Source organism: Hemicordylus capensis, chromosome 2 (genome assembly GCF_027244095.1).
Source record: "Hemicordylus capensis ecotype Gifberg chromosome 2, rHemCap1.1.pri, whole genome shotgun sequence".
NCBI lineage: Eukaryota > Metazoa > Chordata > Lepidosauria > Squamata > Cordylidae > Hemicordylus > Hemicordylus capensis.
In genome coordinates, this window is record NC_069658.1 from 215,160,277 (window position 1) to 215,176,168 (window position 15,892).

The following is a 15,892-nucleotide window of genomic DNA, read 5'->3' on the forward strand; positions in this document are numbered from 1 at the left end:
TGCTGACAGTGACTGGGAGTCGCAAGAGGAAATCAGGGAGGCGTCAAGGAGAGGCAGGGCAGTCATAATTGGTGACTTCAATTACCCACACATAGACTGGGTAAATTCACAGTCAGGTAATGACAGTCAAATTTATAGATACACTCAGTGATGATGCCCTAGAACAGTTGGTCTTGGAACCAACCAGAGAGAAGGTGACCTTGGGCTTAATCCTGAGTAGCACCCAGGACCTGGTGTGTGATGTCAGTGTCATCAACCCTTTAGGGAACGGTGACCATAGTGCGATCAAATTCATCATACATGTGGGGAGAGAATCACCAAGGAGGTCAAACACAGACATTTTGAATTTTAGAAGAGGAAACTTCTCCAAAATGAGGAGTATGGTGAAAAGAAAGCTGAAAGGGAAAATCAGGAGAGTCACTTCGCTCCAGAGTGCATGGAGTTTACTCAAAACCACAATACTAGAAGCCCCGTTAGATTGTATACCCCAAAGGAGGAAAGATACCACTAAGTCCAGGAGGATGACAGCATGGCTAACAGGTACCGTCAAGGAAGCCATAAAAGGGAAGAAGACTTCCTTCCAAAATTGGAAGGCCTGTCCAAACGAAGAGAACAGAAAGGAACACAGACGCTGGCAAAAGAAATGCAAGGTGATAATAAGGGAGGCAAAAAGAGAGTGTGAGGAACATTTAGCCCAAAGTATCAAGGGGAATAACAAAAACTTCTTTAAATACATCAGAAGCAGGAAACCTGCCAGGGAGGTAGTTGGACCATTAGACAATGAGAGAGTGACCTCGTGAGTGACCTTCACGACAGAGGATATTGAGCATATACTTGTTCCTGAACCAGGCTTTTCAGGGGTGGAGGCTAAAGAACTGAGTCAGATACAAGTGACAAGAGATGATGTTCTAAACTGTCTGGAAAAACTGAAAACTAACAAATCGCCAGGGCGGGATAGCATCCATGCAAGAGTCCTCAAAGAACTCAAATATGAAATTGCCAACTTCCTTGCTAAAATATATAACTTATCCATCCCTGCAATCGGGCTCTGTACCAGAGGACTGGAAAGTAGCCAGTGTAACACCGATTTTCAAAAAGGGATCCAGGGGCGATCAGGGAAATTAAAGGCTGGTTAGCTTAACGTCCATTCCAGGCAAATTGATGGAAAGCATCCTCAAGGATAAAATTGTAAAGCACATAGAAGAGCAGGCCTTGCTGGGAGTGAACCAGCATGGCTTCCGCAAAGGTAAATCTTGCCTGACCAACCTTTTGGAGTTCTTTGATAGTGTCAACAGGTGTGTGGATCAAGGTGATCCAGTTGACATAGTATATCTGAACTTCCAAAAAGCTTTTGACAAAGTTCCTCATCAAATACTCCTGAGAAAACATAGCAGTTATGGGATAAGAGGAAAAGTACATGTGTGGATTGCTAACTGGTTAAAAGACAGAAAACAGAGGGTAGGTATCAATTGAGAGTTTTCACAATAGAGGGAAGTAAGAAGTGGGATCCCCCAGGGATCTGTACTGGGACCGGTGCTTTTTAATTTATTCATAAATGATCTAGAAGCAGGGGTAAGCAGTGAGGTGGCCAGATTTGCAGATGATACCAGACTCTTTTGGGTATTGAAATCTAAAACTGATTGTGAGGAGCTCCAAAAGGAACTGGGTGAGTGGGCGACAAAATGGCAAATGTGGTTCAGTGTCGGCAAGTGTAAAGTGATGCACATTGGGACAAAAAAACCCAACTTCAAGTATATGGGATCTGAGCTATCGGTGACTGACCAGGAGAGGGATCTTGGGGTCGTGGTGGACAGCTCGTTGAAAGTGTTGACTCAATGTGGGGCAGCTGTGAAAAAGGCCAATTCCATGCTAGGGGTCATTAGGAAGGGGATTGAAAATAAAACAGCTAATATTATCATGCCCTTATACAAAACTATGGTGCAGCCACACCTGGAGTACTGCGTACAATTCTGGTCACCACAGCTAAAGAAGGACATTGTTGAACTGGAGAAGGTGCAGAAGAGGGCAACCAAAGATGATCAGGGGCCTAGAGCACCTTTCTTATGAGGCAAGGCGACAACACCTGGGGCTTAAGTTTAGAAAAAAGACGACTGCGGGGATTCATGATAGAGGTCTATAAAATCATGCATAGTGTGGAGAGAGTAGATAGAGAGAAATTCTTCTCCCTCTGCCATAACACTAGAACCAGGGGTCATCCCATGAAATGAAAATTCTGCTTTAGCATGCAGAAGCTCCCAGGTTCAGTCCCCAGCATCTCCAGGTAGAGCTGAGAAAAATTCCTGTCTGAAGCCCTGGAGAGCTGCTTCCAGTCAGAACACACAATCCCAAGCTAGATGGACCAATGGTCTGACTCAGCAGACAATATGATCCTAACGCATTAATTCAGAGATTATTGAATTGTTACCGCTAATGTCATTGAGAGCAAAATAGCTTACACAGCAAAAGAAAACATGTTTCCTTGTCCTAAAAGGGCTCACAGTCCCCCGCCCCCCCCCCTCTCTCTCACACACACACACACGCTGCACTCGTACTGAATAGGGATAGCTGCTCTCCCCCTGCCAAATATAAGAGAGCCACCACTTCATAAGGTACCTCGTATCTGATGTGCAGGGGTGGTTAGAGATTACACTGACAGATTACACATCCCAATTCTTTCTTCCGATGGGTAGATGCAACCCTGGTAAAACGTCCCGTTTGCTGTTGCACTCAAATGGGTAGAAATATATGTCTCCTTCCTGTCATAGACTTTAGTTGGTTCTTTTTCTTTCAGGTCTGATATAAAATCAGATAAGTGGGTTGATTAAAAAAAATTGTGGGCTTGTAACTTTTTCTGGGCTTGCTTGTAAGGCTTGTTTGATCTGGCAGTCCCAGTGGAGAAACTCTTTTGCCTTGAAGGTTGTGGCCACATCGCTTAATTGGGATATCTTTTGGTCCAACAGAGAGAGTGATGCCTGCCTCAGTGGGAGACTTTCCTCATGCTATTCAAAGAGTTAGACCAAGGGAAGAATTTCATGCTTAGAAATCAGATGATGGCACTTAGGAATTTGCAATATTCTTGTCAGCCAGCCATATGGCCCATGCTCACTTGTAGTAGCACGATGGCAAAGGAGTGATCTTTTTTGGCTTATAATCTGCTTTCTGTTGCTCCATTCCAAGATTTTCTCATGTTATACTTTTTTGAGTTAAACTGTGTTGTATGATACCTGGAGCAGGAATATACCAATTTTATATTGAAATGCTTTAAATGGGTGCATCAGTTCCTGCTGCAGTTATCTTTTTTGGCTTAAAAGGAGGTTTAGAAGACTGCAAGATGGATCCTTTTTGTTGTTTTTTAGAGGTAACCAAGATTTACGCCTTGATAAATCATCCTGTAATTCTGTCATCCTTTTGGTTTTTGAAGTTCCTTTAAATTTGGCCACAGTACAAGAGAGTCTGATGCAAAATATGTTTTTTGCCTATATGTGAGTATCCTGGCAATTCTTCAGAACACAATCAGTGGCTGCAGATTATCAGAGGCCTGGAGCGCCTTCCTTATGAGGCAAAAGTAAACTCGACTATGGGGAGACGTGATAGAGGTCTGTAAAATTATGCATGGAGTAGAGAGAGTGGACAGAGAAATGTTTCTTCCTTTCTCCACAACACTAGAACTAGGGGTCATCCCATGAACCTGCAGGCCAGGAAATTTAGGACTGTCAAAAGGAAGTACTTTTTCACTCTGTGCATAATTAATATATGAAATTCTCTGCCATGGGATGTGGTGATGGCCACCAGCTTGGATGGCTTTAAAAATGGCTTTGACAAATTCATGGAGGACAGGTCTGTCCATAGCTACTAGTCTCAGAGGCAAGATTGCTCTGAGCAGGAGAGAGGGCATGCCCTCTACTCTTGCCTGTGGGCTTCCCGGAGGCCTCTGGTGGGCCACTTTGTGAAACAGGATGCTGGACTAGATAGGCCTTGGGCCTGATCCAGCAGGGCTGTTCTTATATCCAGATGTTCTATTTACACCTGCACCATGATTATGCAGACAACTAGCCAAAGTTACAGCCTGCTTAAAGAACCTCCACTACCAGTCATTCCTGTGCCAAGGAGGGAAGCACAGCTCACCAGAGTGTGGGTTATGGATTGTAAAGCTTGCAAAAAGTTGCCTTGGGAGGTCCCTCCCCTGCCACCATACACGTCCCTCAAATTTCAGAGCTGTGCATCATGTTCTGCTGACAGGTGACCAAGTGTTAGTTTTTCCCTCTCCAGTCTCTGATATACTTACAACGTTTGGCCTGCAGACATGTCCCCCCTCCTTACACCCTCCTGTGTCTCTTTTCTTCCTGCCCAAGTGGAGAGGGTTTTTGTTGTTGTATGTTTACTGTCTACTGTCTTTGCTCACACTTGTATACCTGCTGTCCCCTGGTTTTGAGACTCAGATTTCCTCATGGGCCAAGGGAATCGATGCTCCCCAGCAAAATCACCCAGCCAGGTTTAAGCCTGACTGCCACAGGAATGATCTTAAGACTTAACATGTAGAAATGGGTGTTATCAGAAAACAGAGCCCTGCTGAGGCTTCTGTTGTTGTTCATGTACTCCAAGCCCTGCACAAGAGGGGATGAGCTCTTCTCCCTACTTGTCAGTATCACCTTCTGTCCTGCCTTCCCTCAAAGGGAGGTTCAAGACAGAGGGGACCCAGCAGCATAGGTTTCAGCTCTCCTCTTTGGAGAGACGGAGCGGAAAGGGGCCACTGCAGCCAGCCAGGGAACCCATCCAAATGGGGCTTTTCCTTTGCTAGCTTCCCTTGAGGTGGAGGGATACACACTGAAGTGTGCGTTTAGTTAACATTGTTGTACCAGGTTCTAAATTGGCCTGTGGTGGTCTTGACATGTTTACCTCCTCCCTTGGCATGCCTCACTTTGCAGTTAGAGTCCCCTTTTGAGAATACCCAAGTTTAAAATAAATACAGACATAATATAGTGGTGCATACAGACAACGTCACACACAGGAAGGCAGAGACAGAAAAATGCACAAGTTGCATTGTTGTTCTTCTGCTGTCATGATGTGTAGAAACCTGAAGAAACCCAAGCCATGCCGAGATCTCAGGCTCCTCACTAGAGCCACTGATGGGGAGGGACCTGGCTGCTTAGGGCCTTGCTGGCATAGTGCTTGCTGAAGCGAGAGAACCTTGCAGGAAAGCCTGAGACCTCCAGAGGCGTTTTGTCCTTGATTTTGCCTGGTGCTCTGTGGGGGGTTGTGAGCCCTTGTCAATGGTGCACACCCCATTCCCAGAACCATCTAAAAGGGCGGTGTGTGCTGGGCTCTGCAGCACTGACAGGCTTCAGGCAGGATTGATAAAAATCAATGTGTTGTTATTTTTAAAAAAGATTTAAATTTGTTTCTAAATTTAAATCGGTTTTTTAATTTAAATTGGATTTTTCTAAAAATTGTTTTAAAAAAGAACCTAGGTTAAAAATATCATCATTAATGTTAACCATAACTTCCAGTTACATTCTCTGAACATGTAAGAGCAGTATATAGGGATGAGAGGTAACAGATCTAATCAATCCTATTCTGCAGGTGGTGTACGTACAGTGTGCATGCGCACACACAGTCAGATTCTCCCCTTCCCCCCACCAGTGCAAAGACAAAGGTGGTCAATAAATGAACAGAGGATTTGGGGGGATGGAGTAGACTTGAACAAAGTGATGTCTGGATATAAATACAAGAGATAAGGGAGGGGAATAGAAAGTGAAAACAAAGGTGAACAAAACATATTCATGCAATCCTGAGGAAACCTTTTTGGAGTGTATCCTCCATTGTAGAAGGGAAACACCTATCATGGCAGCAGGCTATAAAAAAGACCCCATTTGGGAATATTTTAATGACATTGCTGTGGGTAAGAGAGGCCTGTATGCAAAATATAAAAAGTGCAAATCAAACAGTATTAAAAGAAGTGTGTACTTACCTTTTAAAAATGAAACCTACATCTATCTCTGAATATGTATTAAGGTTGTATTAGACAACAAGAATATACTTTTACTAGAAAATGATGATTAAATATAATCTTCCTGACTAGTGATTTAAATCATTAAAATCAAGTCCTTCTGTGAAGCAATTTAAATCATGATTTAAATTGTGGTTTAAATTGATTTGATTTAAATTAAATCAACCCTGCTCCAGTAGCGAGTGCTTTGGGATGTTTGTATGTGTTTGCCAGGTGAATTTGGAGAGGGGATGTGGCCGTTGGGAATGCCCGTGTCAGTAACCCACCTTACCCCTGTTGCAGGCGGTCCTACGCTCGGACGATATCACCTTGTGGAGGATTCCCAAAAGGGAAAGGAGGGAGTTGTTCAAGCGAGTTAGCGGCAAGCCGGCGAGATACGCTGCGGCCGTGTTCACCCGGATGGTCCCCCCAGAAGTGCTGCGGAGGTGGCGAGGTGCTGTTAGCTATCGCGGGGGCCGAGGCAAGTGGGCTCTGCCCCGCAACGTGGTGGCCCGCTTGAGGCACCTCTTGTACAAGCGGTTCTCGGACATAGTGGCCGCTGACTGGAGAAAGATCCGGTTGAAAATCAACAAGATCCTGGGGGTGTGATGAGGCCACCTTTGGGGGGGCCTCTGCCCCCTCCCTCCTCCTGCCCACTCCTGAATGGCCTTGGGACACATTTGGCTCTGAACAGTGCCTCAGGAAAGGTGGGGTCTTGGCTTCCTTGCCTGGGAGCATTCCATGGTAGACTGCACCAGAAGCCTCCAAGGAGACCGGACTGTGTGGCGACATGTTCCGTGCCCGATGCCCGTGGAGAACCCTGCTCTTTTTCTGTTTGTGCTGCTGGTCAGCGCCTGAGCAGAGCCGATGCAATGTGACATGATCCAGGCTGTAGCGTGCCTGTGGCTTGTAGCCCGGCAATAAAAAGTTTTGTCTTTTGCTTTTCGTGTTGTGGCTCTTGTGTTTGCTGATCTTGTAACCGCTTCTTTGTGCCCTTCGGGGCTTGTCGTCATCGCTGTGCGCCTGTGTGGTGGTGCAGGGTCATCTGGCAGAGGTCTGAGTGCAGAACTGGCCGTAGAGCTTGGCGGTCCTATGTGGTGGTGGAGGGCAGGACTTCCAGTGCAGCAGAAGATGAGCATGGCCCTGTTGCTACTCCTAGCCTCAGTCCCCTCTCCCCGCCCTTTCAAAGATGGGCATTTTGTGATTCCGGATCTTAGACGGAGACTCATTCCTTACCTCCCCTCTCCCTTAGCGGCTCGCCTAGCGTTCTCCTGCCCGTGTCTGTTTGGGTGTCCCAGGATTTTGTTACGTTTTCTTAAGATGGTGCAGTTGGCTTACAAGAAAGCATGGCGGTGGCTGGGGAATGTTTACCAGGAGCAGCAGGGGAAAGTGGAGGGCCCAAGCTGACCAAAACCATGAAGGAGGGATGGTTTGGTTTGTGGGTGGGTGGGCGGAGAGGAATCAGCCAATGGAAGTGTTCCGAAAAAGTGTCCTCAGCCCTGGCTGAGAGGAGGCCAGTCCCCTTAGGTAGGCAGCGTCCCCCATCCCTTAAGAAAGAGATGGCGACCTGTGAACAACCCCCAAGTAGTCAGCAACTTGGGCTACCTGGCTGAACCACCTGGGAAGTCCTTGGTGACAGATGTGGTTATTCCAAGATAACCTTGAGAAGAGGGACACTTGTTCCATCCAGAGTGACTTTCCCCACCTGCCCTACCATCACATGGTGAAACATTTTATACACTAAGTAACCATGAGAGGGATTACAGGACTGTCTTACCTTGCGGTGAGGCTTTTTAAATCCCCATAAGCATCCCAAACCTGCTCCAGTGTATTTATTCTCTCTGCACTTAGGCTAGGGCTGCATAGCTGCTGTTGGACTAGAACTCCCATCCTCCCCAGCCACCATGGCCAGTCATGGATGATGGGAGTTCTAGTCCAACAGCAGCTGGAGGGCCAGGGCTTGTGCAGCCCCAACTTAGCCCTGTTTCTCACAACCGGCTGATGAGGTGGTGACACCTGTGTCAGGGCTCTATCACTTCAGACAGCAGGTGAGGCACCCAGGGCCAAATAGTCTTCATACCATAAAAAGAGGCAGAAGATGGCAGGGAGAAATGTCCTACCCTGGCCTTTCTCCCGGCCACCTTTCTTTTTATGTGCAGGGAATGGTTTTGACAAGAGGAGAAATCCATCCGCTACATCCCCCAGCTACGATCTGAAGTAGTCTGGTCCATAGTTACACAGGCATACCGCTGTCTGAACAGTAAAAGTGCCAGCCCCACTGCCCCCCCCCCACCCCGGTTGTTTCAGATCACACTGTATGTGCAAATAGGGGGCTCCGGGTTGAGAACAAAACAAGTGCAGTTAATTCCAGATGGACTGACAGCTCCAGAGTGATCTGGTTTCCTCATTGTGTCCTCCTGTCCCTATATACTTCTGTTGCACTGTCAGTGTTCCATTATGCTGGTTCTTTTATTCACAGTCACTGGCATTTTTCTCTCTCCTGTGAACAATAAATTAATTTTTATTATTCAAAAGAAGAAAAAAATTGTGTTCCCCCTCAACGTTGCACGAAGAATGTAGGCATCTGCTTTTCTCCACTCCACTGAGGATGTTTGAATCCCAGAGTTTCCACAGGCCCCCTCCCCGGAGCGCCTTCGAGTCTCCATTCTAAGGACAACTGTCTTTCTACTAGTAGTAGTGAAATTGGCTCTGTGGTTTGAAATTTGAGTAGATGTGAGCAGGTAGGTGTGTCGTGCTGTGCATTTGATCACTTTGCCAGAAAAGCAACTTGGGGCTTGGATACGGTACAGCACTTCTGGAAAGGGAAGGAGAGGCAAATTGGTGCATGGAATTGATCAGGGATCAAAATGGACCATGAAATTTGGAACACAGGAAGCTGCCTTATTTTGAGCCAGACTGTTGGTCCATCTAGCTCAGCACTAGACTGTTGGTCCATCTAGCTCAGCACCAGGGGGTCGGCAGCCTTTGCCAAGTCCTGAGCACCAAGTCCTGAGGTGATGGCCTCCTGCTTCGCCCCCTTGGCTCATCTAGCTCTGCATTGTCTGCTCTGACTGGCAGCAGCTTTCCAAGGTCTCTGGGAAGGCTCTTGCAGCCCTACAGGTGCCAGTGGTTAAAACATTTTCTCTCTAGAAAAATTGAGCCTCCCAGCTAGTGAACTGGCTGTTAGCCAGTCCAGGGAGGTCAAGGAAGCGTGTAGGAAGGAGGCAGTGCGCCTGCCCTCATGCCCATGTCAGGAGCAGGGCTGCTCTGTCTCCTTCCCCCAAGTTCCCCAGCCTCTCCAAGCCACACATACACACAATCAATCAATCAAATCAATCACCTTGCATGCCACTCTAGTCATGGGGTTGCTCCACCGTGGTCTGCACTGACTGGCAGCAGCTCTCCAAGATTTGAGGCAGGAGTCTTTCCCAGCTCTACCTGGAGATGCTGCCGACGATTGACCCTGGGGTCTTCTCCATGCAAATCTGATGCTCTACCTCTTAGCTATGGCCCCATCGCCCATTCCCAGTTGTAAATGGAAGGCCCGGCTATATAAGAAAGGTACGGTCCATGACTCGCTAAGTGTAGCCATAAGAGGCTCCATACACTATGGAACACAAAGGCAGGCTGCACTATCTAGAGCAGAAGTCGCCAACTGCTGTGCTGCTCTGTGCTCCAGACTGAGCTAGGAAGCCCTAAGGCTAGAAGGGTGTGCTCGCCCTACAGATGGACGTACTTGGGGGAGGCCGGCCTAGACCCTAGAACTTGCATTGCTTAGCTAACAAGAAGGGTGTTGCGATGGCGAGAGCATGTGTGCTTTGGCATAGCCAGGCATTACTCAAGAAAGTCTATTAAAGGGCTAGCACACTTTAACGTTTCATTCCTCCATCCATCCATTTTATTGCATGTATGTACCGCCCCATATAAAATTACCGGGCGGTTTACAAATCAAAACACCACATAAAAATAATTGTTTAACATTAAAGACGTGATGCTCTCCTGATACGAATACTTTGGATCTTTGAGGTGATCCATGTTCCTTCACAACCTGGGTCCTGCACCTGCCTTTTGAGCAGAAGTTGCTGCAAACATACAAAGCTGCCTCACCCCAGCAGTTCATCTAGCCCTGTACTGTCTGCACTGACTGGCAGCAGCTCTCCAGGGTCTCTGGGAAGGCTCTTTCCCAGCCCTGCAGATGCCAGTGCTTGGAACTCCAACGTTTTGCCTGCATAGCACGTGCTTGTCTGCCAAGTCCATCCTCAAGGAGGGAGTCACACCTTGATTAAAAACTGACAGAGGTGCTGGCACCAGACAAAGCTACCGTGGTGGAGAGGTCTGCCCTTTGATCCGTGGTTTTTTGGGAGAAGCTTGAAAATGTGTGGGCAATTCTTGGGGAAATTTCAGAAGTTGGAAGAGGCCGCGTCTGTATTCCATGGTCTCTGTAGCCCCTCTTTCATGGCTAGCAGAAGGAGAATGGCTTATGCCAAACAGATAAGCAACTTGGTAATGTAAAGAATATAGGTTCTCCTGGTGTCAAATTTGGGCTTGCGCAGAGTTCGGGTGCCGGCTGCTCGTATTCCACCCCCTTTTATCTTGGCTCCCAAGGCTGTGGCAACCTGTTCCATCATAGGGCAACTGGCTGCCATGAAGCATTTCACCCCTTAACGTGCTTCTCCACTCCTACCCCAAGATACCTGAAATAACCTATGTCTTGCATTTGTGTGTGTGGTTGTGCTTTCCTAGACGACTTCTACTTTCTCGAAATTGAAGATGGAGATTAAGAAAAGCCGCCGCCATCCACTGGGCAAGCCACCCACACGTTCCCCACTGTCGGTGGTGAAGCAGGAAGCATCGAGCGATGAGGGTAAGTGTATGCCGTTTGCCTGCAAATTGAAAATCAGCTTGTTTTTAGGTGCTCAAGGGTTTCTACATGTTATGAACAGAAATCCTGCTGACTTCTTTGGTCCTCTTGGAACACAAGCAGGGCTTTTGTCCTCTCTCTCTAAAGCAAGCAAAGAGAAACCCCGAGAGGGAATCCCTCATCTCCAGGGCTGCTCGTGACTTCCCACAAGAGCTTGGAGGTGGAGTGCAGGTGGGAGCAGGACATAACATTTGCTCTCGAATGCCTTTGGGTCCCCAGATATTGGTGGGGCCTTTGGCCTTCAGCCATTGCAGCTGGGGATGATGGGAGGTATAGTCCAACAACATCCGGGGGCTCAAGTTTGGGAACCTTTACCTTAAGGCCATCAGTGGGATCTCTCCTGATAATGACACACACACACCCCCGCCGCCGCCCCCACACACACACACAACCACCACTCCGCATCATTCCTATGAGGGCACAGCCTCTTTGCATGGCTTTTCCCCCCACTTGGGAACCAGTTGCCCAACAAAACAGGCTGTTTGCTTACAAAACATTTTGCAGCCAAAAAACCAGTTTGTTTTGAAGGTACACCAGCACTTGAGGAAGTTTACCTGACAACATGGGCTTAATAAATTCCTGCATCTTGTTGTGGGGTGTCAGATTCAAAGGGTCTGTTGCAGCTCCTGCCCGAATCATGCAGGGACAAACGGGTAGTACCCTGGAGTGTCACACCCGAGGCCCAGCCTCGGCCATTCAGAACCGCCTCTGAAGAAATGCTCTTTGCCCTCGTTCCTCTGCTCCGCTCCCCTCTCAAGTCCCAGCCTGTGTTCTCCTCCAGCCTCCCCACACCCCACTGCTTCTGTCCCACTCTTTCCCTCGGCCCCTCAGCCTGCCCTGCCTCAATCAAGCATCCCCAAATCCCTGACTGCATTACAGTATAGATTAACAACCAGAGCCCGGCTTTTCATTCCTCCGCAGAATCTTGCGATGCATCAACAATTTTATTTGCTGACAGCTTTCCCCTGAACCATTAGAGTGGCCGTGAACTTTGCGTTGCGGCACCCCCGCAGCCGGCTAGAGGGAGGTGTGCAGGTGGCAGCTGGCAGCCCGCTTTTATCCTATTATAACTTATTTCGATGTTTTGCTATGGCTCCATCTCTCTATTATTGGCTCACTGAATCTCGCACATGAGGCTTTGCCCCCCATCTGGATTGCTGGCTTGCCATGAAGCTCCTCCGCTTCTCAGAGGCAGAGCTGTCAAGCTTGGCCCCATCAGATGGTGACTTTTCCTGCTCCTCATCAAGGAAACACAAGCAGGCCCAAATTTAGTGTCTCTTGCAGGTGTTAACAAGGCCACTTTGCACAGGGAGGGTAGAGGACAGTGCGTTTGTAAAGCAGTCAGGGACACAGAGCCCTCCATGGTGAACAATCCGTACTGACAGGCTGTCAGCCTCTTCTGCTTCCCCTTCACTGTACATGTGTCACAGTGACAGAGCTCCTTAGCTCTCAGATCCCCAACTTGGAAAGAGATAGTGGATGAGGTAGTAACCCTGCCTGGCACAGGGAAAGGTGGCTTCCTCCAGCGTGTCCTCTTGCTCACTTCCTGTTACCCCTTTGCAAAGCCAGAATTCCTTGGTGCCACTTGTAGTGTGGGCTTGGTGTCAGAATTATTGGGGCTAACCTGGCAGATGTGTCTACAGAATGTGGATTGGTTGTTTAATTTTGCTTTTTTCTTTTAATGGTTTTTAAGGCTATCTTTGAAAGCCCAATCGGTTCCAGAAAGCTGGGTTATACCTTTTGAAAACGATTGACATAATCTGATGTAATCTCAGTGTTAGGGTAATTCAGGGCTTCTCAGCCTTGGGATATTGTTGGACTATATCTCACATCAGCCCCAGCCACTGACTTCGTGGAGGAGACTTCATGGATGACTTCATGGAGGAGAGGTCTATCATCGGCTATTAGTTAGAGGGCTAAAGGCCATCTCCAGCCTCTAAGGCAGGATGCCTCTGAGTACCAGTTGCAGGGGAGTAACAGCAGGAGAGAGGGCATGCCCTCAGCTCCTGCCTGTGGCTACCAGCGGCATCTGGTGGGCCACTGTGCGAAACAGGATGCTGGACTAGATAGGCCTTGGGCCTGATCCAGCAGGGCTGTTCTTATGTTCTGACTGTGGTTGGGGAGGATCAGAGTAGTAGTCCAACAGCATCTGGAGACCAAAAGTTGAGAAGCTGGTGCTAATTAGATGGCATGTGGTTACAAAGAAAACTTCATCAGGTCATAGTTATTTCAATCTTTGATTGTCTTTTGAAGGATTTCAAAATGTGCAAGATGTTTTGGGGGAAGATCTCCGCTTCTGGGCCATTCCTAGTCATTCTCTCTGCTTAATCCTGGTCTTTCTCCCTCCCAACCCCTCCCCTTGACTCTTCAGAAACCCTTCCCTTCTCTGGCGAGGAGGATGTTGGTGATCCGGAGCCTCTGAAGTCCTTGCTTTCCCTCCAGTGGAAAAACAAAACAGCCAGCTTCCCAGCAGAGAGGAGATTCAACGCTGCTGCTGCGCTGAGTGAGCCGTACTGCGCTATCTGCACCCTCTTCTACCCCTACAATCAGGTAATTCTGAAGCTGCGGTTCAGCCCTTCAAGGGAAGAGCAAGCAGACCTGGAGAGCAGCACCAGAAGTTGCTGCTCCAGCAAGCCCATTCCTAGAACTCCCCTGTCACCCTTTGACCATAGTGGCTGGGGAAGGTGGGAGTTGGAGTCCAAAAAGACCTGGGGACCCAAGGTTGAAAACCCAGGCATGTGAAGCAAACCACTATGTTCGGAATTCAGCCCACCCACCCACCCCCTTCACAATTCATTTTTGTAAAGAAATCATCAAACTATAAATGGGCCAGGTTTCACCTTTCTAGCCTGAATGAAGAATGGTTAGAAGCAGGAGTAGATGACCTTGGCTCTCTTGCTGTTGTTAATTATCTAGACCTATTTCAAACTGGATTTTGGGCAGGCTATGGGGTGTAGACTGCCTTGGTCAGCCTGATGGATGATCTCCAATTGGGAATTGACAGTGGGAGTATGACTCTGTTGGTCCTTTTGGATCTCTTGGTGGCTTTCAATACTATTGGCCATAGTATCCTTCTGGAATGTCTGAAGGGATTTGGGGTGGGAAGCACTGCTTTGCATTGGTTCCACTCCTACCTCATGGGCAGATGCCAGATGGTCTCTTGGAGACTAATGTTCTTCAAAATCTGAACTCTCCTATGGTGTCCCTCAGGGCTCCATATTGTCTCTGATGTTGTTTAACGTCTACAAAAAACCGCTGGGAGAGATCATCAGGAGATTTGGTGTGGAATGTCATCAATATGCTGATGACACCCAAATCTATTTCTCCATTTCAATATCATCAGGAGAAGGCATAACCTCCCTAAACGTCTGCTTGGAGGCAGTGATGGGCTGGATGAGGAATAACAAACTGAGGCTGAATCCAGATAAGATGGAGGTACTTATTGTGTGGGGTCGGAGACTATTTTGATCTGTTTTGAACTCAGGAGACTATTTTGATCTGCCTGTTCTGGATGGGGTCACGCTCCCCTGGAAGGAACAGGTACACAGTCTGGGGGTGCTTCTGGATCCGAACCTCTCCCTGGTGTCCCAGGTTGAGGCGATGGCCAGAGGTGCTTTCTATCAGCTTCGGCTGATACGCCAGCTGCGTCCATTTCTTGAGATGAACGACCTTAAAACGGTGGTACATCTGCTGGTAACCTCTAGGCTGGATTTCTGCAATACACTATGTGTGAGGCTGCCTTTGTATGTAGTCGGTAAACTGCAGTTTGCGGCGGCCAGGTTGGTCTCTAGGTCATGTAGGAGAGACCATATTACTCCTGTGTTGAAAGAACTACACTGGCTGCCAATATGTTTCCGGGCAAAATACAAGGTGCTGGTTATTACCTATAAAGCCCTAAACAGCTTGGGCCCTGGGTATTTAAGAGAACGTTTTCTTTACAATCAGCCCCACCGCCTGTTAAGATCACCTGGAGAGGTTTGTCTGCAGTTGCCACCAACTCGTTTGGCGGCTACTCGGGAGCAGGCCTTCTCCGTTGCTGCCCCTGGACTTTGGAATGCGCTCCCTGTTGAAATAAGAGCCTCCCCATCTCTGGCACCTTTTAAAAAGGCACTGAAGACACATTTATCCACTCAGGCTTTTAATTAGATTGATGGTCTTTTTTAATGTTAGTTTTTTTCAATTTTTTTTTAATTTTTAATGTTAGTTTTAAATTATTTTAATTGTAAACTGCCCAGAGATGTGAGTTTTGGGTGGTATAAAAATATGTTGAATAAAAGATAGATAGATAGAGAGTGAGTGAGTGAGTGAGTGAGTGGCTGGGCATGATGGGAGTTTTAGTTCAACAGCTGCAGGAGAGCCAAAGTTGCCTATCCCTAGGTTAGTCTAGATTGCTTGTATAGTCAGTCTTTAGATTGTATCACACTGCAGCATGCCAAGAAACTGAGCTATGCAGATAGGAGCTAGCTTTATTCTCAGTATGTTATATTCTGTGCACTGCAATTTTGAAATCAAAATCAAAAATAGGATCTCCGAAAGCAGGGAGCTTAGCCCCCACCCTAACAATGTCGCTTAGCAGCACGGGTTTTTTTGTTGTTCTCCCATATATGTGAAAGACTGCCCTCACCAAGAGGAGGCCTTATTGTGTTCATACACAGAGCACGTAGACATGAGTTGTGGCCTTAGCCATATGTGGACTGCCTCTGGGCCCTAACATTCTCCTGCCGTTGTGATAAGAATTTGGTGGTTAACCTGTAGAAGTCAACTTTTTTTCGCATTTTAAATTTTTATTGGCTTATACAATAGCTTTACATTCAAATTACATTAATTTCTACACATAAGTAAATATTGACTTCCCGCTTACCTATAGAAGTAAACTTGGTTCTATCCAGAAAAATAAATGTGGTGGTAGAGCAAACTTTTAGGATACATGTGGGCTGTACTACTTTTGAATGCTTTGTCCTTTAAAAAACGTCACCACTCATCCA

The 15,892-nt window shown here is 47.4% G+C and overlaps 1 protein-coding gene across 2 annotated transcripts in view; it reads left to right on the plus strand.

Annotated features, from left to right (window-relative positions):
• Nucleotides 1-15,892, plus strand: part of KDM4B (lysine demethylase 4B) — a 246,379-nt gene that overhangs the window by 200,743 nt on the left and 29,744 nt on the right. Inside the window, exons 12-13 of one of the 2 annotated variants that reach the window (XM_053295002.1) lie at nt 10,730-10,850; nt 13,279-13,457. In XM_053295002.1, the coding sequence (XP_053150977.1) occupies nt 10,730-10,850; nt 13,279-13,457 (300 nt within the window). Of the gene's footprint in view, nt 1-6,289; nt 6,927-10,729; nt 10,851-13,278; nt 13,458-15,892 lie in introns of those variants that run through there. The other variant, XM_053295003.1, reaches the window with a different exon arrangement.